At 41.8% G+C, this 24,840-nt stretch overlaps 2 protein-coding genes across 4 annotated transcripts in view; both read right to left on the reverse strand.

Moving 5' to 3' along the window:
• Positions 1-13,013, reverse strand: part of FNTA (farnesyltransferase, CAAX box, subunit alpha) — a 30,243-nt gene extending 17,230 nt beyond the window's left edge. For both annotated transcript variants that reach the window (XM_067721607.1, XM_067721606.1), the window contains exons 1-3: positions 12,805-13,013; positions 10,733-10,818; positions 2,780-2,894 (exon numbers count right to left, since the gene is read on the reverse strand). In XM_067721607.1, coding sequence (XP_067577708.1) covers positions 2,780-2,894; positions 10,733-10,818; positions 12,805-12,980 — 377 coding nt within the window. In that variant the 5' untranslated portion in view covers positions 12,981-13,013. The remainder of the gene's footprint in view (positions 1-2,779; positions 2,895-10,732; positions 10,819-12,804) is intronic.
• A 1,530-nt stretch (positions 13,014-14,543) lies between these two features.
• The window catches only part of HOOK3 (hook microtubule tethering protein 3), a 128,656-nt gene continuing 118,359 nt past the window's right edge, over positions 14,544-24,840 (reverse strand). Inside the window, exons 23-24 of one of the 2 annotated variants that reach the window (XR_010939477.1) lie at positions 15,996-16,289; positions 14,544-14,812 (exon numbers count right to left, since the gene is read on the reverse strand). Coding sequence is in view for 1 of the 2 variants with exons in the window: in XM_067721445.1 (XP_067577546.1) it covers positions 16,226-16,289 (64 nt within the window). In the remaining variant the exon portion in view is untranslated. Of the gene's footprint in view, positions 14,813-15,947; positions 16,290-24,840 lie in introns of those variants that run through there. The other variant, XM_067721445.1, reaches the window with a different exon arrangement.

Genomic DNA, 24,840 nt, shown 5'->3' on the forward strand with positions numbered 1-24,840 from the left:
TGTGTACAGTCAGGAATTTCTTACAAGCTAAAAATGTGCATATTAGAGACATAAAGTGATGGACGAGCACCCTAACAGCTCTAGATAATCCTACTAAAATGACAGTAAAGAAATAAAAAGGGTATAAATCCACAAGGATGAGGGGATACCACAGCAACTGGAAGAGGTCAACAAAACGATGGAAAATGGTAAGCTGATAAGTTTTGACTGACTTAGAAAACCAGAAAGTGCTAAAAACCTGTCAACTGAGGAAGAAAGGTTCAGAAATCAGATGTATCAGGTATTTCCAAAACTGGAAGTCAAGGGTGGGGCTGAAAACATTTTAAAATGTAGACAGAGTCCTCAGCAGCCAAGATCCTTCCCCCAACCCTGAGCAGAGAGGTGACAACATCTCCCAACCTGGGTGTGTGTGTCTGTCTGTCTGTCTTTTTCTTCCTCACACAGAGCTCCTAAAACCCTTGTAAATTCCTGAGTGATAAGAGCACTCGGGCATCCCTTCTACTGAGGTGATTCTGGTCGGGCTCCTGGATGGCTCCTGGTCACCAGAAAGACCAAGCCTTGATTAGAAACTTGGAATGTTCAGCCCCACCTCCCATCTTCCAGACAGGAGAGAAGGGCTGGAAATGGAGTTAATAATCGATCGTGTCCACGTGAGGAAGCCACCATTAAATCCCAACAGTAGGGGATTTAGAGAGCTTCCAGGTGGGTGAACACATCCATGTACCAGGAGGGTGATGCACCTCAACCCCACAGGAACAGACGCTCCTGTGCTCGGGACCCTCCCAGATGTCACCCTATGCACCTTTTCATCTGGCTGTGCATCTCTGTGTTTTATCATATCATTTAATAAACTGGTAAACATAAGTAAGTGTTTCACTGAGTTCTGTGAGCTGCTCTAGCAAATCAGTTGAACCCAAGGAGGGAATTGTGGAACCTCTGATTTATGGCCCACCAGTCAGAAGCACAGGATGTGCGACTGGCATTGGGGTGGGGCAGGCTTGTGGGACCGAGCCCTTAACCTGTGGGATCTGACGTTACCTCCAGGTAGACAGTGTTAGAATTGAGTTAAACTGTAGGACACCCAGGTGGTGTCACAGGGCACTGCCTGGTAGGGGAAAAATCCCACACACATTCAGTGACTAGAAGCGCCAGAAGTGAAGTGTTTTGTGGAAGTAAAGAAAACACATAGGAGAAGGAGGACTAGGGTTTTCTTAAAAAGCCTGGGCAGCAGACAAGTGGCTTTATTTTCTGGAAAAATCCAAAGCAGAAAGAAATACCAGACATAGCAGAAGGCAGGGTGAGGTAAAGGCTGGAAACAAGGAAATTTAACGCTGATACACTGAATAGCTGAGATGCCCCCCACCCCTGTCTTCCCCTGCCAGAACTGACCCCCAGAACTGTGGCAGCCAAATGTACATTCTTCAGAGAAACAAAGTAGTCAAGAGAAAAGACCCAGAAATACTGACATATGAAGACGTCAAACAAAGCAGCCATGCCTCCACACTAACTTCATGGTAAACCCCTCTCGGTGACAAGTCCTGCAACATGCAGGGATGCCAAATCATTTTCCTGCTTCCACTGTAAGTATGAAAGGAGAGCCAAGAACTTACCATTCATTTGAGAAAAATGTTTACATTAAAGAGACCAAAACAAATAAACAGAAAAATGAAAACATATCCCACCCATGAAATAAACAAGATGCTATTAAATAAGAATACTCAGAGAAGATAAAAAGAGCTCTTGTAAATTAAAAATGAGTGCAGATAGGTTAGAAGATAAAGCTGAAAAAAATCTCAAAAGTAAATAAAAACAGATAAAAGTAAGAAAAGACAACCTCAGAAGTACAACATGCAACTAAAAGGCATTCCAGAGAGAGCCAACAGAGGAAAGAGAGAAGACATTATCAAAAGAACATATAAAAAAAAAAAATTTCCCAAAGCTAAAGAAAAGGTTAAAACGAAGGAATGGGAATCTTCTCAATAGAGGCTGAAAGAAACAGAAAGACAGTTTTAAAAATCTAACGGAGAATGATTTCCAATCTAGAATTCTATCACTAAAGCTCGAAGAGACTGAAGACACTTTTAAATTTACGAAACCTCAGTAACAATTTCCATCACAGCCTTCTAAGAGTTTTCTTCTATTCAAGGATCTGGTCTATAAAATGAGAGTAAAGCAGGAAAGAGAAAGATGTGGGATCTAGGAAACAGGGACCTGACACAGGAAAGAGCTATGGACCAGACACACGGTGCCCAAGTCCTTGGACAAGAAAGGAAGGAACTGAAGGGTCACCTGCTGTGCTCAACAGTAACGTGACATTCTACATGAGCAGAGAGTCGGGGAGACAGATAACTTGCTGGTAAAAAGAGAACAAAACTAAATAAAAAAGCCAATCTGTTAAAGGAAATATAAATATATGATGATATGTGGGTCTGCATGAACCATGAACTGATTACTGTGATGGAGACAGTATAGGAGACTGAACTCTGTATCTTCCATAGCAGGAGTAATGTGTAAAGTGAAAAAATTAAAAATAATCAAGCATATGATTTAGAATATAGAGGTGATTTTAAGAAAAAACACCTAGGAATTGTTGCCTCCGGGGAGTGGGACTCTGTAATGAGAAGGAATAGAGCAGAGATTGCTATTTTTCATTCAGTCTCTGACTTTTAAACTCATATGTGAATTGTTATTTTGATAAAAATTATCATTAAGAAAAAAGTCATCCAAACTAAAACCTGCGACATTCAGACAGGGAATATTAACGAGGTGTCTTACTTACCACACTGTGTAATTGGCTGCATTTAACTCAATAGCATCTCTGGTTAGTTTAAAAGCTCTTTCACTTCTCTCGTCACGCTGCAGGACAGCCCGGAAATAATCATAAACATCCTGAACTAGAAACAGAGCACACAACTGCATTAGGATGGTCTTTCTTGTTTAAAACAACCACTATAGTACAAAATGTTGTTTTACTCTATGAGGAAGATACTTTATCGTATGTATACGATTTATAACAATACTCAAAAGAAAGAAAATCCATGACTATGACTGCCACCCTGATAACTTGTGTCATAGCCAGGATGCACGTACGGGGGTTGATGCCTGACTCCAGATCCCCCAGAGACCTTATGCATTAAAGAAAAATTAAGAGTGCATATATCCAAATATATTCACTTAGCTGTTTTTCTCACATTTTATTTTGATCAGTTTTTTTTAACTGAAAAAGTAATATACACAATGATAGAAAACTCAAACAGTACAAAAAGGTTCATGCTAAGTTTCCATTCCACTAAATTCCCAGTTCTTCTCCCCAGAAGCAACTGTGGAGTGATTCTAATGTATCCTTCCAAATATATCCTATGCACACAAAAGTACATGTTCTAATTCCATCTTCTCATTTTTTTTTTTTTAATACAAATGAGATCACATCCCATTCTAATGTCCTGGGCCTTGCTTTTTTCACTCATACATTATTCAAGGTCGTATAAACTAGTAAATATCTCTATGGAAAACCACTTGGTAATATCTATTAAAAATTAAAAACTGGGGACTTCTCTGGTGGTGCAGTGGTTAAGAATCCACCTGCCAATGCACGGGACACGGGTTCGAGCCCTGGTCTGGGAAGATCTCACATGCTGCAGAGCAACTGAGCACGTGTGCCACAACTACTGAGCCTGAGCTCAAGAGTCCGCGCGTCACAACTACTGAAGCCTGCATGCCTAGAGCCTGCAAGCCACAACTACTGAGCCCATGAGCCACAACTTACTGAAGCCCACAGGCCTCGAGCCCGTGCTCCACAACAAGAGAAGCCACCGCAATGAGAAGCCCATGCACCGCAACGAAGAGTAGCCCCCGCTCGCCACAACTAGAGAAAGCCCGTGCACAGCAACAAAGACCCAACACAGCCAAAAATAAAGTGTTTCTCTAAAAAATAAATAAATAAATAAAAACTGACTACTCATTGACCTAACAATTCCAGTTCCAGTAAGTTTTCTTACAAATATACTCCTGTATGTGCCCAAAGCATCCAAGGAAATTTACATAAGAAATAAAGAAATGAAAACTGGAAACAACTGAAATTTCCATGAGTAAAGAATGGGTTAAGTCCATCACGGTACACCCATACAACAAAATCCTATGCAGCTATTAGTAACGAGGCTGGTCTGTTATGTACTGAAATGGAACAACTGCTAAGACAGGTTGTTGAGTGAAAAACATAAGGTGCAGAGCAGCAGCTATTCGTTTAGTTAAAAATATATGCTTATTTATGAACATACGAGTTTGAGGAACAAGTTGAGAAGATGACATAATTTTCAACCACATTCCCCATTACAAAGTTTACTACATTTTTCAAACAGTTGCACAGCATTTCGTTGTATGGGCACTCTATACCTAACTCGTCCCCTATAAATGAATGTTTAAATTGTTTTCATTCTTTCACTGTCCTATCATGGTATGTTTCTGCACACACGTGCAAATTCAGTACATCTGTAGGATGAATTCCTACAAGCGGAATTACTGGATCAAGGTTACGTGCACTGTTGATGCTGACAGACAGTGCCGAATTAACCTCTCAAAAAAGGTCTGTTCAATATATAGTCCCTCCAAGAATGTATGAATACACCGATTTTTTTCCACATCCGCACTGACAGAGTATCAAAACTTCTGATCTTTGCCAATCTCTTAACTGAAGGAACTTAGACCTTTACAAATATTAACCTATTTTACTCTCATTTCCACAAGAGAAACAGGCTTAAGAGAGATTAACAAGTTCACATGGCCCAGTGTACTTTGGAGACAGAAGTTAAACCCCAATCTAGTCTGACACCAAAGCACACACTGCTAATCACAATGCTCATTTCACTGCAGCTGAAATGCCTTCACATCACAGCACAGGTTAACATAGAGAACAGACTAAGGCCCTAAACAGACTACTAAAGAAACCCAGGTGTTAAATACTCCTCAATACTTGTTTTTCCACAATTAAAAATTTATGTGGACATGCTATGCTATTTTTCTTTTTTTTTAATTTTTATTTATTATTTATTTGGCTGCGTCAGGTCTTAGTTGCAGCATGTGGGATTTCATTGCGGCATGCGGGATCTTTTGTTGCAGTGCACGGGCTCTTCGTTGTGGTGCGTGGGCCTCTAATTGTGGTGTGTGGTCTCCAGAGCGCATGGGCTCAGTAGTTGCAGCGCGCAGGCTCTCTAGTTGTGGCGCATAGGCTCCAGAACATGCGGGCTCAGTAGTTGTGGCGTGTGGGCTCCAGAGTGCAAGGGCTTGGTAGTTGTGGAGCACGGGCTCAGTAGCTGTGGCGCATGGGCTTAGTTGCCCCATGGCACGTGGGTATGTTCCCTGACCAGGGATCGAACCTGCATCCCCTGCATCGGAAGGTAGATTCTTAACCACTGGACCACCAGGAAAGTCCTGCTATTTTTTCTTATAGCATATAATTTTCCAGTTACTGACAGGGTTCACAAACTTTTAGGAGGTCAATATGCATGAATACAATGTCAATATATCCTGATTTGCCTAACCATTCTGCTACTACTGGTTGTTTTCAATTTTGTTTTATAAAAATCACTACCTTAAGCATCCAATGACCTTTCATTAAAAAATTTTAAAAATTAAATATACAATACACACATGTATTTATGTGTGTGCATGCAAGCACACATGGGTATGTATAGTTTCATTAGACTACAACCCAAAAAAGAAATTATCAGAGGAGAGCATGAATAATTATAGCTCTTTCTGAACATACAAAGGTCATCTACTCCTATATACTATCTTTAAAATGCTGAATTTAATTTATACCAGAGTAAAATTTAGAAACAATATAAATGGTAAATAACTATGGAATATTATGTGGTCATTAAGAACCAAGCTCCCAAATATTTTAAAATGTGTAACAAAATGCTTATAACATGTTAACTCTATATACAATGTATAAACACATTATTTTATATTCACACATGCACACATACATAGTATAAACCTAACTCTGTGGAAACACATTTTCCGAGGAGTGGAAGGCTATACACCAAATGTTAACAGTGGTTAGTTCTGGATGATTATACTCTTCTTTCGATGTTAACATCTTCAAATTTTTCTTCGATGAGCATGCGTTACTTTAAAAAATATTTTTTTTTGGCTGCACTGGGTCTCCGCTGTGGCGTGTGGGCTTTCTCTAGTTGAGGCGAGCAGGGCCTACTCTTCGTTGTGGTGCACAGACTTCTCACTGCGGTGGCTTCTCCTGTTGCAGAGCACGGGCTCTAGGCGCGTGGGCTTCAGTAGTTGTGGCACATGGGCTTAGTTGCTCTGTGGCATGTGGGATCTTCCCAGACCAGGGCTTGAACCCATGTCCCCTGCATTGGCAAGGTGGATTTTTTTTTTTTTTTTCGGTACGCAGGCCTCTCACTGTTGCGGGCTCTCCCGTTGCAGAGCACAGGCTCCGGATGCACAGGCCCAGCGGCCATGGCTCACGGGCCTAGCCGCTCCGCGGCATGTGGGATCCTCCCAGTCCGGGGCACGAACCTGCGTCCCCTGCATCAGCAGGCGAACTCTCAACCACTGCGCCACCAGGGAAGCCCAGCAAGGTGGATTCTTAACCACTGCGCCACCAGGGAAGTCCTCCAAAATATTTTTAATTAAAAAGAAATACATGTTCCGGGAGTCAGCCTGGAGGGCACGGAACACCATGCGCCCGCTTGGCCGCGCCATCCGGGTAGGGATGTGCACGGCCCTGGTCCCCCAGCCAGCCTGCCTGGGACTGGGGCGCAGCCCAGTGGCTCCCCGCCCGCTCCTCTCTCCTCATGCAGCCCCTCCGTACGATCCCTGGCGTGAGGCGGCCGAGAAAGCTGAGGCGCTGAGAAAAAAGGGAAATTGCAAAGCTCATCTACAACCAGATCGACAGCATATTTTTTTTAGGACTCAAGAATCAACATTGGGCTATTTCCTAAGATTAAACCATGAAAGCCCACTTGGAGGCTGCACAGCCATCTGCACACTTGAACCTGAAAATGGACTTTTTTCATCGGGGAGATCTCGTTCTTCAGCTAAATCATCAGAAGTGGTGAGAAGAAAAGATCCCTACCCGACCAAACTCCTCCAGACAAATTAAATCAGTCCAGCGAGGAATGGAGCTGTACAGATCATTGGCCAGATGACCATCTTCTGCTTGCACTGCCACTGAGCCATCCCTCTAGGACTGCCACCTACATGCAGGTTGCACCCAGTGCAAGGCATCCAGCTAAGGCAGGGAATGGAAGCTGAAATCCTACCGCATTCACCAAGCCGAGTTTATTGGTGCATGGCCGTGTCTGCCCAGACGATGTGGCTCCTTTTTCAAATTTTCGCCAACGCACCCTGTATGGGCTAGTGGCATGTCTGACCACGCCACTCCCATATCCCAGTCCTACCCGGAATTCTATTCCTTACCTCAGATGGATTCAAGATTTTCATGAACAAGTTAGGTTTCTTCCAAAAGATGAAATATTTGACCCAAATTGAAATTAATTTCATAGGTAAAGCTCAAAATATTACCATAGATGTGAATTATGTATTTATGTATACATGTATATACAGTTATGTAGATACATATGTCTATGTATCAGAAGTTAGCATAACTTAAATTTGGTAAATGTTTAATATAAAACTATTTTGAGTATTCAAAAAAAAAAAAGAAAAGAAAGAAATACATGCTCCTTGTAAACACTGCAAACAATATAAAAGTACATGAAGTCTCCCATATCCAGTGCTACTCCCCAGTGCACTGGATCTGTATCACTGGTAATAGCTGTTACCAGTTGATATGTCTCTCCAGACATTTTTCTAAGCAAATAAATGTAATCTTGCTCTTGTTTTTTAATGAAGTTGGCATAACACTTTCATTCTGCTTTTCATTTTGGCATTTCCCCTCAGTGATATGTTCTTCCATGCCTGTGTATACACATCTACATCATTCTTGTTTCACTTCCATACAGTGGGCCTGGCCTAATTTACATGTCAATGCTATTTTTTTGCAGAACAGATTTCTATAAGTGGGACTAGGATACTCAGTCTTAGGGCTATATGACCCTATATAATTTAGGGTCATAAATAAATTTGGGATTATATAAATAGAATTTTATATTCATTAGATTTTTTGATATTAAAAGTCTGTTAATTAAAAATTACAAATTTAATATACTGTCATACTCAAAGTGTCTAAAACTTATGTGCCTTTTTTTCACTCAACACTGTTTCTGCGATCTGTCCCTATTATAACAGATCTAGATCCTCTTATTGGTTATGTAGCACACAGCTGTATGACAACGATACATTTATCTATTCTCCAAAACACAAATATACAGCTGGTTTCCAATATTTTGTTCTTCCAAAAAATGCTGTGAATTGTAACAGCTATCACACACAGTGCTTACTATGAGTCAGCCACTGTTCTCTTATTTCATGTGTATACCTCACTCACTCTATAAAGTAGTTACTACTATCGTCCTCATTTTACACAGAAGAAGACAGAGATAATGAGAGGTTAAATAACTTGTCCAAGGTTACAGAGTCAGTAAAGTGGTGCAGTTAGAATCTGAACTAGGTGGTCTGGCTCTGAAGTCTGTGCTCTCAGCCTCCTAGTACATGTCTTCTGATGCCATAAGCCAGAGTGAACCCAGAATGTATCATGCGAAGCAGCATTTCAAGGTTGTAAGATATGAGCATTTTCTAGTTTTACTAAATATACACGCAATAGTGCTTTCTAAAATGGCTAAACATATGAAAACTACCATCTGAAAAGCATGGATCTGTTCGTATGTCTCAATATCTGATATCATAAAACAGTTTAAAATTATCTTCCATTCCTAATGATAATGGATTGTCCCCCCATTTAATGGCTAACGAAATTTTTTCTTCTATGAACTACAAGTTCATACCCTTTGTCTATTTTTTGATTAGTTTCCCTGTTTCTTTAACCTTTCGTAGGAATTCCTTATAAGGTTCTGAATATCGATCCTCTGTTTATACATCTTCTCCTACACTGCTGTTTGCTTTTTAACTTATTCATGGTGTCTTCTGTTGCACAAATTTAAAATTCTGATATAATCATTTATCAATTTTTGATCAATGGGTCATTATTTCTCTCTTTTCCTTTTGTGGTTTGTAATAATGATATTTATTTATTTATTTATTTATTTATTTATTTATTTATTTATTTTTGCGGTACCCGGGCCTCTCAGTGTTGCAGCCTCTCCTGTTGCGGAGCACAGGCTCCGGATGCGCAGGCTCAGCAGCCACGGCTCACGGGCCCAGCCGCTCAGCGACATGTGGGATCTTCCTGGACCGGGGCACGAACCCGTGTCCCCTGAATCGGCAGGCAGACTCCCAACCACTGCGCCACCAGGGAAGCCCCTAATGATATATTTAAGAATTAAAAATATTGATTTTTTTTTTTTACCCTGAAAAAAAAGGTTTTATTATTTTTAACTGAAAGAGAAATGAATGACTGTGTCAGTTTTCAAAAGGTACCTTATGAATCTGGAAAAGTTGTGGTTTTCATTTCTCAGATCACTAGTGAGGTTAACATCTCTTCATAGATATTTCTATTTCTTCTAGTGAATTAACTCTTCACATATAATATCTCTCACCAGTTTGCAAGTTTTGCAGGTTCATGCAGTTATACCTTCTGATCTTTTCCTCAATCAATTTGGAGTTTTACATCTTGCCTAATAATGCCTTCTTTACCCTAAGAATGAAAGATTATTCTATTTGCTTTAGTATGTTTACAGTTTTGCTTTAGGACTTTAATTCATCTGTAATTTATTTTCATGTAAGATATGAGATAGGGATACAATTCTGTTTATATTCAAATCCACAGACAACTGTTACAAAACCATTACTTGATTAATCCATCTTTTTCATACAGATATGAAATGTCCTTTTTAGCAAATATTGAGGTCCCACCTATACTGATGACCTATTTTTAGTTTCTTTATTAATCTACTTATTTCTGCACCAGTTCCACATGTTAATTATTAAGTTTAGTAGTACACTTTCATATTTGATAAGGCAAACCCTCACACTATTATTCTTTCTTTACATTCTTGACATTATCTCATAATCAGAAAAAATAATAATCGCTTTCTGTAAAAGAGGAATGATCTTGGATAACAGAGCCTTAACTGAAAGAAATATATACATAAAACTACAAAACTTGCATTCCATTTTGTTTACCCTTTCCTAGAAGAACAACTAACAATTAACATTTGCATGGCCTTCAATTTACAAAGCATTTCACATTCATTATGAAAGAATACTTTGTCAAAGAAAATAATCCACTCACTATCAGTAATATATTCCAGCTGAGCCTAACATTTCACAGCTAAAATATATTTCAAAATGCTCATGTTTCAACAACCAAAGTTTATTCTAAATAAAACAGTAAATCATTTCTGTTGTATCTCATGTGCAGATTAAACACTAAATGAAAAGCACAATCACACAGTAGTTACTATGTATTATAATGTAACATTCATTATTTAAACTTAAAATATGTCCACTCTTTGGACAAAATAAAACTTTTAATCATGAAAATAAATTACAAAACCCCACAAGATTAGCTTAAGTCACTTAGATCTTTATTAGACAAAAATCTGTCATCTATCTAGTCACATAGTTGTGAATTTCAACTTTGCTACTAAGTTTGACTTACAGACCTTTCCCTAATAAAAAATAAACTTACATTTTTCACTATAAATGATCTGGACCACTGGATTGGGGCCATCATTCTGCGGCACTGGATCTATATCAGCCCATTCTGCTCTGTCCCTGAAAATACATATATTTTTCAGTGATTATATTCAAGCGTGTAAGGAAAAGAAGAAATCTGATGTTTTTTAAAAAAGGCAACAATTACACTTTAACTTACAAATAATGTAACCATGGTTGGATTCTTCAAGACCAAGTGCTGCCACTTTGTTTTACATATTAAACTTTTAAGTAAAAGAAAAAAAAAATGAATAATTTTCCAATTAAAGTTAATAAGTCAATAGTTTTCAAATTTAAAGTTTTTACATAAATGCAAAAGCAGGTTTTTGTAGCAAGTACACAATAGTTTTAAATTAGAAATCAATCTAATTCATTGGTCTAATAAGGCTCTTTGGAATCAGTCAACAGTTTTAAAAAAATTGAATAACAATTTTTTATTTGAATACTCTGAATAACTAGAAAGTGATATTTAAAAGTAAAAGTAATCACTATCGTTTTTGTACACTGAGAGGTGGTCCAGGTGGTCAGTAGAGTCTGGAATCTGTGGAACACTGGCTCTACCACTTAACTAGCTGTGGGATCCTGAGGAAGTTACTTAACCTCTCTGGGCCTCAATTTCTTCATTTATAAAATGGAGATGATACTATTACCAACCAACCTTAGAAGGCTACTTGGAGGTTTAAGTGAGATAATATGTTAAGCTCTTAAAATATGCATAATAGTAAGCATATAATACATAGTATTATACTACATATACACTATTATACTATATATACCCTAACACACACAGTTAGCATATACAATATTATACAGGAAATACACTAAATGTACTATATAGTATTACTGTATGCTTAAATATATATGCTATATGTTATAAATGTAGCATATAATAAATGCATATAGTAAGTATTCAATGAATACTACTTCTCATTATCAATGCTAAAATAAATTACAGTGGCAACACTGGGTGCCTATAGACACTGCTGTGTAAACTGCTCAGTGTGACCAAATTTTCGTTAACCACTCTTTTACTTACATTCTTTTCCTATTACCCATTTTTCAGTTCTCTGTACTCATCAGCTATTGACAGCAAAAATTCTGTGGTATCTAGACAAATCCTAAAATTGTGCCCATTATACAAGGAGAAATCCAGGGGAAACAATTACTCGAGGTGTGAGACCTATATAGGGAGTGGCATGAGAATGGTACCGCTGTCCTTTAGGCACAGGGAAATAGGACACAGTCAAGGGAAGAACCCGAGTATTTCACAGTTCAGAGAGGAGGTCTGAGGGCTATGGGGCCACCTCAACCAACTGAAATCACTAACACTGTAAACTCCAAGAACGAAATGTGCATAGTGGCTTTCACTCAATTCATAAACAACCTACGCAAATCAGTCATCTAATGGGTTTACCTAGAACTACAGAAGAAAAAATAAGACATGAGAAAAGTAAGGACTTCTCAGTCGTCTCTGCAGGTTCAAAATGCAGCTGGGGAACCAGCATGACCAATAGAAAGCAAAGAACTAACGGGGACGGGACTGGGTGGTGGCAAAGATGGAGAGGAAAGGTGAGAAAGTTACAGCAGTACCCGACACTGCACGTGGCTTGCACTAAGCACGAGGCGACGAGGGGATGCGTAACGGAGTTGAATTCTCATAGTCTCATCCTTACAGCCTAACTCGGTGCCTGGCTGACGCTGGGCGCTAGAAACACTGAATGAAAACGTCCCGGTCCCTAAAGATCTTACGCTAGCTCTCTCCGTTTCCGCAGAACAAACCACGGGAAGCCCCGTTTCTAAAGCGAGCCAATCTGGACCTTCTTTGCGGTCCGACTGCACCCAAGCCCTTTGGCATTCGGACTACAGCAGGCCAGCGCTGTGGGTTCCGGAACCTCCACCGCCCAGAACGGTGACAGCGCGGGCCCCACCCCGCCGCTCCCGGCCGCCGGACGGCGAGGACGCGCTAGCTTCTGCCGCAGCCGCGCCCCGTGCAGCGCCGCGCGCGGGGGAGGGCCTCCCGCCCCGCGACCATGCCGTGGGCGTTACCTGTACAGGACATAGGTGGGCGAGTCCAGGCTCAGGAACCCGTCGTCCATAGGGGACGCCGCCGCCTCTTCTTGCGGCAGCTGGGGCGGAGGGGGATGCGGCTGGGGCGGCGGCGGCTCCGGCTGACCTGGCTCTCCGCCCTGCGCAGCCCCCCCGACGCCGTCGGCGGCCGCCATCTCTCCTCGGCTCCCAGCGTAGGAGGTGCCGGAGGCCCCGCCCCTGCCCCGCCCCTCTCACGGCTACTTCCGGTTTTTCCGCTCCTACCATAGAGACGCGGGCCGGAGTGCCCAGCGCCCGCGCCTGCACCCTGGCCTGGCCGTCCCTGTTGGGCGCGGTTCTGCACTTCGGGCTGCATCACGCCACCTGGGGCACCAGATTTCCCACTCGTCCTGTCCGCAGGCCTGTCCGAACGCTTGTAGCTGGTGCTTCGGAACGTACTAGTGTTGTTAGTTGTTAGTGTCGGCGGGAGAAGCTTGGGAGCCCTGGATAAGCAGCTCGCGCCCGTGCTCCGCGTTAGCCATCCAAGGGCATTTACGCTCCTTGCACACATTTTTTTTTTTTTTCTTTTGGATGCTGAGTTTATACCGCAGAATTTCAGTAATCCAGGATTTTAGTCTTTTGAAATTAAAGTTCTAATTATGCAAGGAATATGGGTATACATTATAGGAAAGGTAAACGTTTAACACTGACTACCTAGTATATGCCGGGCTTGCTCATGGCACAAAATAAGCTCTGCAGTCACGGGCTTTGCATTCTAGGGGAGGATAGCAGAATACGCCCCAAAATATGTATGTAGGAGTACAGGACATGCCACTCCACAGATGCTGCTTTGGTGTTTTGGTTATTTTGAGCTGTTGGCACTTGAAAAACAGTAAATGTGGGGAGAAGCTTCTCCGAACTCCCTTACATTTCTAAAGACAGACCCTCCAAAAGGAACTCAATTGCCGTTAAGTTCCCTCCCTGGGAGTTTCAAGAGTGGAAGTGGATGCCACACCCTGACAAGTTTTGTCAAATTGTCACATCCCCAACCTGTTCTTCTAAGGGCCCGTTCATCGTTCCTAAAAACCTTTTACTCTCCCCCAAGAGGCCTTCATCTCCCATCCCCTTTCCTTATTAAGGTGGTATTTAAGCCTGAGTTCTAAGCCATCTCAGGGAGTTGCTAATTTTTCTCTGGGTATCTCTACGTATTTTTCTATTTTCTCTAGGTATACACGAGGTATACATGTTAATAAACCTCTTTTTGTTTTTCTCTTGTTAATCTGTCTTTTATTACTGGGGTTTCAACCAAGAACTCAGAAGGGTGGAAGGAAAATTATTTTTCACCTTCAGCAGTAGATTTTCAGGAAGGCTTTTCAGGGGCTGTTTGAGCAGAGACCTGTGAGAGGAAAAAGCATACCAGTCAGAGAACAGGAAGTGCGTGCTTGGTGCGATCTTGGTTCGGCAAGGATGCCAGCAGGGCTGAAGGCCTGTGAGTGAAGGGAAGGAACTGGAGGGTGATAAGATTGAAGAAGCAGCCAAGGATCATGGTAAGGATTTGGATTTTTATTATTATTTTTATTGTGGTAAAAAATAGTCATAACATGAAACTTATCTTTTTAATCATTTTTAAGTATATAGTTTGGTGATGTTAAGTACATTCACATTGATGTGCAGCCATGGCCACCATCCATCTCCAGAACTTTATCATCTTCCCAACTGAAACTCTGTCCACATAAAACACTCCCCATTCCCCACCCAATCCCACCCCGGCCCCTTGTAACCACTATTCTACATTCTGTCTCCGTGAGTATGACTATTCTAGGTCCTCATGGAAGTAGAATCATACAGTATTTGTCCTTTGGTGTCTGGCTTATTTCAGTTTGCATAATGTCCTCCAGGTTCATCCACATTGCAACACGTGTCAGAATTTCCTTTTTAAAGGCTGAATAATATTCCATTGTATGTATAGGCCACATTTTGTTTATCCAATCATTTGATAATGAACATTTGGGTTGCTTTCACCTTTTGGCTGTTGAGAATAATGAAATACCTGTTAGAGACCCCGCTTTCACTTTTGGGTATTTACCCAGTGTGGGATTGCTTGACATACGGTAATTCTGTGTTTAAGTTTTTGGGAACTGTTTTCCACAGCATCTGTGCAAGGGTTCCAGTTTCTTCCCATACTCACCAATGCTTGTTTCCTGGTTTTGTTTTGATAACCATCTGAATGAATGTGAACTGGTATCTTCACTTTGCATTTCCCTAATGATTAGTGATGTTGAGCATCTTTTAATGTGCTAATTAACATTTATGGGATTTGATTTTAAGTGGAAATTAGTGGAAGGTTTTGAGTAAAGGAGGGACATGTGATTTACATTTTTAAAGGATTATTTTGGCTACCATGTGTGAAATACACAAAGTAGAAAGGCAAGAATGGAAACAAATGAGTGTAAAGCTATTGTAGCAGTCCGGGCAAAAGGTCAAAGTGTTTAAATTATGCTTCACAATTCACTGATCGATCATAAAGTCATTTTAGTGGGTCCTATGGTGGACAAGGTGACCCACCAGTCCTCCTCCAAGGAGGAACTTGCTGCCCAGCTTTGGGGAGTGCAGTCAGCAGCCAGCCTTCTGCGTGGCCTGAGGACAGCCCACAATGGACTGCTAAGAGACAGAGGGCCTCTTAGGTATGAGGGCCCAGCCATCGCAGCCTGACGGGGATCACTGACAGGTGCCACACGGCTTCCACCTGGGAGGCTGAGACCTCACAGGCCTTGCAGTTTGACCACACGGGTGTTGGTCCCAAGTTCCATCTTAGTATCTGATTCCATGACCAGCATTTTTTGGCGTGTTTAATGAGTATTTCAAAAACTGAAATACAGTGGAATAGAAAATAGTGCACAGTGCATTTAGAAGAAGAAAGTAATTTTTGGTGAAGTTTTTTTTTTTTTTTTTGCAGTACGCGGGCCTCTCACTGTTGTGGCCTCTCCCGTTGCGGAGCACAGGCTCCGGACATGCAGGCTTAGCGGCCACGGCTCACGGGCCCAGCCGCTCTGCGGCATGTGGGATCTTTCCAGACCGGGGCACGAACCCGTGTCCCCTGCATCGGCAGGCAGACTCTCAACCACTGCGCCACCAGGGAAACCCTGGTGAAGTTTTTTTAAACTTATATATGTTCAGGTGTAATGGGTCATGTTGTAAAATGTATTTCTTACCGTAGGTCGTGGTCAACAATTTTAGAAAACAATGGACTGTATCAGTTCAGTTGGAGGTGATGAGCAGTGTATGGATTCTGGATGTTCTTTGAAGGTTAATCTGATAGGATTTGCTGACAGCTTAACTGGATGGAGGATGCAAGACCCAAAAATAGTTAAGAATGACTCCAAGGTGACAGTTCCTTTTGATCAGAGTAGAAAAAAACTCCCTTTGACCCTCCAATCCTGATTTAGTTCAGTTGTTCACTGTGTTCTTTCCCTATGGATTTACATCCATGCATATATTTCTGGTGGCTTTAAAAGAAAAAAAAAAACAGAGTCATATTTATTTGGCAAATTTTAGTATTGAATGGATATAGATCTTTCTGGGCTACAATACAGCTTCTCTGTCCTTCCTGATCCTTTGATATGTATCTCTCCAAACCGCAATAACCTAATAACTCCTCCAAACTCTAATAAATCACAGAACATATTCTTTTTAAAAAATAAATTTACTTATTTATTATTTATTTCTGGCTGCGTTGGGACTTTGTTGCAGTGCGCGGGCTTCTCATTGCGGTGGCTTGTTAGGGAACACGGGCTCTAGGCACACGGGCTTCAGTAGTTATGGCACGTGGGCTCAGTAGTTGTGGCTTGCGGGCTCTAGTGTGCAGGCTCAGAAGTTGTGGCACACAGGCTTGGTTGCTCTGTGTCATGTGGGACCTCCTGGACCAGGGCTCGAACCCGTGTCCCCTGCATTGGTGGGCGGATTCTTAACCACTGCACCACCAGGGAAGTCCCAGAACATATTCTTTAAAGTTGTCAGTTATAGGAAAGGAAAATCAATGACTGCTGCCACTATTTCAAGATAGGTACCCTACACCATTAGCTCTCCCATCAAACCAGTACAAATAAGAATAAAATCTGAGTAAAAAAAAGACTGGCTGATCCTCTTTCAAAACAGCTGGATACCTGTCAGCACATGGATGTTCTAAACCTGTCATTGTCTTCTAGATCCTTGCGATGTGCTTTGAATTGTGCACCAACACTCCTGCCTTCTTACCAATCCCTGAGGATATCAGAAGCAGTCTACAGATGCTTGGTGAAAATACGATCAGAAAAATGAAAGCCAGAGAAGGGAAACTGTAAGACAGGGTAGAAGAAAGTCATCACCCCAGACGAGGGACAGATGGGATCTGGACGAATATCCATAAGGACACACAAATGCTGTCTCATTTGAGACCAAAAAAACCCTATGGAGAAGCAGGGCAATTGTTGATTCTCCACTTTACAAGTGAGAACCTGAGCCAGGCCTGACGCACTTGTTACAGAACATGGAGAAGGGTGACAGTTAGGAAATGGACACTCATGAAACCCATGCCTGCCTCCCCAGTTTCAAAGGGTGCTTTCCTCTGTCCAGTATTTCTTAACCCTGGCTGCATCTTAGAATCACGTGGACAGTTTTAATGAAACTCCAGTGACTGAGCCCCAGCCTCAGGGATTCTAATTTCATTGGCTGAGGGTGAGGGCTTGGCATCAGCATACTTTAAAAGCTCCCCCCATAATTCTAAGGTGCAGCCCAGGTTGAAAACGACAGCTCAATGAGTCCACAGTACAGACTGCTGCTATGTCATCAGGGTTTCTGGGGAAAGTTAAGATGCCACAGTGCTAGTGGGAGAGTGTAGGCAGGGTTGATCAGCAATCAGTATGTTGTGCTAAATACAGAAATCAACCAATCAATGAACAATTTTTTTAAAATTACCATTTATTATACAAATAAACTAAATCACAATGTGTGTGTAAATAAAACTACTTAACAAGTGATATAAGTTGTAGTGCAAATTGTTCATCAGTTTTTTATTGAGGTATATTTTACCTATCACAAAATTTATCTCATTCATGTGTACCATTCATCATCTGTTTTTGACTTCTTGGGAATTATTGATATGAGCTTTTCATTGGTAGGGCTGTCACTAGCTACATGATGCTCTCAGTTTGACTGCACTCTTCCAGAGTTTACCCATAAGTTTGATAATGATTAGGTGCCTGGGAATTGTGTTAAACGCTTGAGATTTCAACTTCCCCCAATGCTCTTTAAGCTTCAACATTTTCTCTCTTGGCTACAATCAGGGAGGTTGGTACTTTCAGAGGCCTGGTTGCACTCCAGGAGCTAGTACTAGAAACGTGTGAGCTAGACAGAGAGGGAGAAAACAGGAGGGGAGGGCAGGAAGGGAGAAAGCACATGAAGATTGGTTAATCGAGAACCAGAACCAGGAGCCTGTGATTGTCTTTTGGCTCCACCACCACGAAGCACCTGAGGCTATGCCCAGCTGAGTCAGGACAGTCATAACAGACAGTAAAGCAGTGGCTGAGTGGAGCCCAGTCATAAGTAAGACAGAGGCACAAGGCAGTGGAGTGATCGGTTCAAGATGGCGGAGTAGAAAGATGTGCGCTCACTCCCTCCTGCGAGAGCACCAGAATCACAACTAACTGGTGAACAATCATCGACAGGAAGACACTAGAACTCACCAAAAAAGATACCCCACATCCAAAGACAAAGGAGAAGCCACAATGAGATGGTAGGTGGGGTGCAATCACAATAAAATCAAATCCCATAACTGCTGGGTGGGTGACTCACAAACTGGAGCACACTTATACCACAGAAGTCCACCCACTGGCGTGAAGGTTCTGAGCCTCTCGTCAGACTTCCAAACCTCGGCGTCCAGCAACAGGAAGAGGAATTCCTAGAGAGTCAGAATTTGAAGGCTAGTGGGATTTGACTACAGGACTTTGACAGGACTGGGAGAAAGAGAGACTCCACTCTTGGAGGGCACACACAAAGTAGTGTGAACATCAAGACCCAGGGGAAGGAGCAGTGACCCCATAGGAGACTGAACCAGACCTACCTGCTGGTGTTGGAGGGTCTCCTGCAGAGGCGAGGGGGGGTGGTGGTGGCTGTGTCTCACCATGAGGACAAGGACACTGACAGGAGAAATTCTGGGAAGTACTCCTTGGCGTGAGCCCTCCCAGAGTCTGACATTAGCCCCACCAAAGAGCTGGGTAGCCTCCAGTGCTGGGTCGCCTCAGGCCAAACAACCAACAGGAGGGAACCCAGCCCCACCCATCACAGTGGATTAAAGTTTTACTGAGCTCTTCCCATCACAGCAACACCCGGCTCTACCCACCACCAGTCCCTCCCATCAGGAAACTTGCACTAGCCTCTTAGATAGCCACATCCACCAGAGGGCAGACAGCAGAAGCAAGAACTACAATCCTACAGCCTGTGGAAAAAACCCCACATTCACAGAAAGATAGACAAGATGAAAAGGCAGAGGGCTATGTACCAGATGAAGGAACAAGATAAAACCCCAGAAAAACAACTAAATGAAGTGGAGATAGGCAACCTTCCAGAAAACGAATTCAGAATAATGATAGTGAAGATGGCCCAGGACCTCGGAAAAAGCATGGAGGCAAAGATTGAGAAGATGCAAGAAATGTTTAACAAAGACCTAGAAGAATCAAAGAACAAATGAACAGAGATGAACAATACAATAACTGAAATGAAAAATACACTAGAAGGAATCACAAGCAGAATAACTGAGGTAGAAGAACGGATAACTGACCTGGAGGACAGAATGGAGGAATTCACTGCCGTGGAACACAATAAAGAAAAAAGAATGAAAAGAAATGAAGACAGCCTAAGAGACAACTGGGACGACATTAAACGCAGCAACATTCACATTATAGGGGTCCCAGAAGGAGAAGAGAGAAAGGACCCAAGAAAATATTTGAAGAGATTATAGTTGAAAACTTCCCTAACATGGGAAAGGAAATAGCCACCCAAGTCCAGGAATTGCAGAGAGTCCCAGCCAGGATAAACACAAGGAGAAACACACCGAGACACATAGTAATCAAATTGACAAAAATTAAAGACAAAGAAAAATTATTGAAAGCAATAAGGGAAAATGACAAATAACATACAAGGGAACTCCCATAAGGTTAATAGCTAATTTCTCAGCAGAAACTCTACAAACCAGAAGGGAGTGGCATGATATATTTAAAGTGATGAAAGGAAAGAACCTACAACCAAGATTACTCTACCCAGCAAGGATCTCATTCAGATTCAATGGAGAAATCTAAAGCTTTACAGACAAGCAAAAGCTAAGGGAATTCAGCACCACCAAACCAGCTCTACAACAAATGCTAAAGGAAATGGTAATAAGAACATACATATAGATAATTACTTTAAACATGAATGGATTAAATGCTCCAACCAAAATACACAGGCTCGCTGAATGGTTAAAAAAACAAGACCCATATATATGCTGTCTACAGGAGACTCACTTCTGACCTAGGGACACATACAGACTGAAAGTGAGGGAATGGAAAAAGCTATTCCATGCAGATGGAAATGAAAAGAAAACTGGAGTAGCAATACTCATATCAGATAAAATAGACTTTAAGGAATGTTACAAGAGACAAGGAAGGACACTACATAATGATCAAGGGATCAATCCAAGAAGAAGATAGAACAATTATAAATATATATGCACCCAACAAAGGAGGACCTCAATACATAAGGCAACTGCTAACAGCTATAAAAGAGGAAATTGACAGTAACACAATAATAGTGGGGGACTGTAGCACCTCACACCAACGGGCAAATCATCCAGACAGAAAATTAATAAGGAAACACAAGCTTTAAATGACACAATACACCACATAGATTTAATTGATATTTATAGGGCATTCCATCCAAAAACAGGAGATTACACTTTCTTCTCAAGTGCACATAGAACATTCTCCAGGATAGATCACTTCTTGGGTCACAAACCAAGCTTGGTAAATTTAAGAAAATTGAAATCATATCAAGTATCTTTTCCGACCACAACGCTATTGGAAAAAAACGTAAAGAACACAAACACATGGAGGCTAAAGAGTATGTTACAAAATAACCAAGTGATCACTGAAGAAATCAAAGAGGAAATCAAAAAATACCTAGAGACAAATTACAAAGAAAACACAACGATCCAAAACCTAGGGGATGCAGCAAAAGCAGTTCTAAGGGGGAAGTTTATAGCTATACAAGCCTACCTCAAGAAACATGAAAAATCTCAAATAAACAATCTCACGTTACACCTAAAGGAACCAGAGAAAGAAGAACAGACAAAACCCAAAGTCAGTAGAAGAAAAGAAATCATAAAGATCAGAGCAGAAATAAATGAAATAGAAACAAAGAAAACAATAGCAAAGATCAATAAAACTAAAAGCTGCTTCTTTGAGAAAATAAATAAAATTGATAAACCTTTAGCCAGACTCATCAAAAAAAGAGGGAGAGGACTCAAATCAATAAAATTAGAAATGAAAAAGGAGAAGTTACAACAGACAATGCAGAAATACAAAGCATCCTAAGAGACTAATACAAGCAGCTCCATGCCAATAAAATGGACAACCTGGAAGAAATGGACAGATTCTTAGAAAGGTATAACCTTCCAAGAGTGAACCAGGAAGAAACAGAAAATATGAACAGACCGATCACAAGTAATGAAATTGAAACTGTGATTAAAAATCTTTCAACAAGCAAAAGTCCAGGACCAGATGGCTTCACAGGTGAATTCTATCGAACATTTAGAGAACAGCTAACACCCATCCTTCTCAAACTCTTCCAAAAAATTGCAGAGGGAGGAACACTCCCAAACTCATTCTATGAGGCCACCATCACCATGATACCAAAACCAGACAAAGATACTACAAAAAAAGAAAATCACAGACCAATATCACTGATGAATATAGATGTAAATATCCTCAACAAAATACTAGCAAACATAATCCAACAACACATTAAAAGGATCATACACCATGATCAAGTGGAATTTATCCCAGGGATGCAAGGATTCTTCAATATATGCAAATCAATCAATGTGATACACCATAAAACAAATTGAAGAAGGAAAACCATATAATCATCTCAATAGATGCAGAAAAAGCTCCTCACAAAATTCAACACCCGTTTATGATAAAAACTCTCCAGAAAGTGGGCATAGAGGGAACCTACCTTAACATAATAAAGATTATATACGACAAACCCACAGCAAAAATCATTCTCAATGGTGAAAAACTGAAAGCATTTCCTGTAAGATCTGGAACAAGACAAGGATGTCCACTGTCGCCACTATTATTCAACATAGTTTTGGAAGTCCTAGCCACAGCAATCAGAGAAGAAAAAGAAATAAAAGGAATCCAAATTGGAAAAGAAGTAGTAAAACTCACACTGTTTGCAGATGACATGATACTATACATAGAGAATCCTAAAGATGCTACCAGAAAACTACTAGAGCTAATCAATGAATTTGGTAAAGCTGCAGGATACAAAATTAATGCACAGAAATCTCCTGTATTCCTATACACTAACATCAAAAGATCAGAAAGAGAAATTAAGGAAACAATTCCATTCATCACTGCAACAAAAAGAATAAAATACCTAGGAAAACCTACCTTAGGAGGTAAAAGACCTGTACTCAGAAAACTATAAGATATTGATTAAAGATATCAAAGATGACACGAGAGTTGGATAGATATACCATGTTCTTGGATTGGAAGAATCAACATTGTGAAAATGACTATACTACCCAAAGCAATCACAGATTCAATGCAATCCCCATCAAATTACCAGTGGTATTTTTTACAGAACTAAAACAAAAAAATCTTAAAATTTGTATGGAGACACAAAAGACCCCAAATAGCCAAAGCAATCTTAAGGGAAAAAAATGGAGCTGGAGGAATCAGACCCTTGACTTCAGACTGTACTACAAAGCTACAGTAATCAAGACAGTATGGTACTAGCACAAAAACAGAAATATAGATCAATAGAACAGGATAGAAAGCCCAGAGAAAAACCCATGCACCTATGGTCAACTAATCTATGACAAAGGAGGTAAGGATATACAATGGAGAAAAGACAGTCTCTTCAATAAGTGGTGCTAGGAAAACTGGACAGCTACATGTAAAAGAATGAAATTAGAACACTCCCTAACACCATACACAAAAATAAACTCAAAATGAATTAGAGACCTAAATGTAAGACTGGACACTGTCAAACTCTTAGAGGAAAACATAGGAAGAACACTCTGACAAAAATTACAGTAAGATTTTTTTTGATCCACCTCCTAGAGTAATGGAAATAAAAACAAAAATAAACAAATAAGACCTAATGAAACTTAAAAGCTTTTGCAAAGCAAAAGAAACTACAAACAAGATGAAAAGACAACCCTCAGAATGGTAGAAAATACTTGCAAATGAATCAACGGACAAAGGATTAATCTCCAAAATACATAATCAGCTCATGGAGCTCAATATTAAAAACACAAACAACCCAATCCAAAAATTTAGGCAGAAGACCTAAATAAACATTTCCCCAAAGAAGACATACACATGGCCAAGAGGCACATGAAAAGCTGCTCAACATCACTAATTATTAGAGAAAGCAAATCAAAACTACAATGTGAGGACTTCCGGGAAGATGGCAGAAGAGTAAAATGCGGAGATGACCTTCCTCCCCACAGATAGACCAGAAATACATCTACACGTGGAACAGCTCCTACAGAACACCTACTGAACGCTGGCAGAAGACCTCAGACCTCCCAAAAGGCAAGAAACCCCCCACGTACTTGGGTAGGGGAAAAGAAAAAAGAATAAACAGAGACAAAAGGATAGGGTCGGGACCTGCACGTGTGGGAGGGAGCTGTGAAGGAGGAAAGGTTACCACACACTAGGAAGCCCCTTCGCGGGCGGAGACTGCGGGTGGCGGGAGGCGGGAAGCTTCGGAGCCGCGGAGGAGAGCACAGCAACAGGGGTGCGGAGGGCAAAGCGGGGAGATTCCCGCACAGAGGATCTGTGCCGACCGGCACTCACCATCCCGAGAGGCTTGCCTGCTCACCCACTGGGGCGGGCGGGGCTGGGAGTTGAGGCTCGGGCTTCGGTTGGAGTGCAGGGAGAGGACTGGGGTTGGCGGCGTGAACACAGCCTGCAGCGGGTTAGTGCCCCACGGCTGGCCGGGAGGGAGTCTAGGGAAAAGTCTGGACCTGCTGAAGAGGCAAGAGACTTTTTCTTCCTTCTTTGTTTCCTGGTGCGCGAGGAGAGGAGATTAAGACCGCTGCTTAAAGGAGCTCCAGAGACGGCAGGAGCCGCGGCTAAAAGCGTGGACCCCAGAGACGGGCATAAGACGCTAAGGCTGCTGCTGCCGCCACCAAAAAGCCTGTGTGTGAGCACAGGTCACTCTCTACACCTCCCTTCCGGGGAGCCTGTGCAGCCCGCCACTGCCAGGGTCCCGTGATCCAGGGACAACTCCCCCGGGGAGAACGCACGGCACGCCTCAGGCTGGTGCAACGTCATGCCGGCCTCTGCCGCCACATGCTAGACCCGCACTCCGTGCCCCTCCCTACCCCCGGCCTGAGTGAGCCAGAGCCCCCGAATCAGCGGCTCCTTTAACCCCGTCCTGTCTGAGCGAAGAAGAGACGCCCTCCAGCGACCTACACGCAGAGGCGGGGCCAAATCCAAAGCTGAGCCCCTGGGAAATGTGAGAGCAAAGAAGAGAAAGGGAAATCTCTCCCAGCAGCCTCAGAAGCAGCGGATTAAAGCTCCACAATCAACTTGATGTACCCTGCTTCTGTGGAATACCTGAATAGACAACGAATCATCCCAAATTAAGGAGGTGGACTTTGAGAGCAAGATTTATGATTTTTTCCCCTTTTCCTCTTTTTGTGAGTGTGTATGTGTATGCTTCTGTGTGAGATTTTGTCTGTATAGCTTTGCTTCCACCATTTGTCCCAGGGTTCTATCTGTCCGTTTTTTTTTCTCTTAATAATTA

This window comes from Pseudorca crassidens, chromosome 21 (assembly GCF_039906515.1).
Source record: "Pseudorca crassidens isolate mPseCra1 chromosome 21, mPseCra1.hap1, whole genome shotgun sequence".
In the NCBI taxonomy this organism is placed as follows: Eukaryota; Metazoa; Chordata; class Mammalia; order Artiodactyla; family Delphinidae; genus Pseudorca; species Pseudorca crassidens.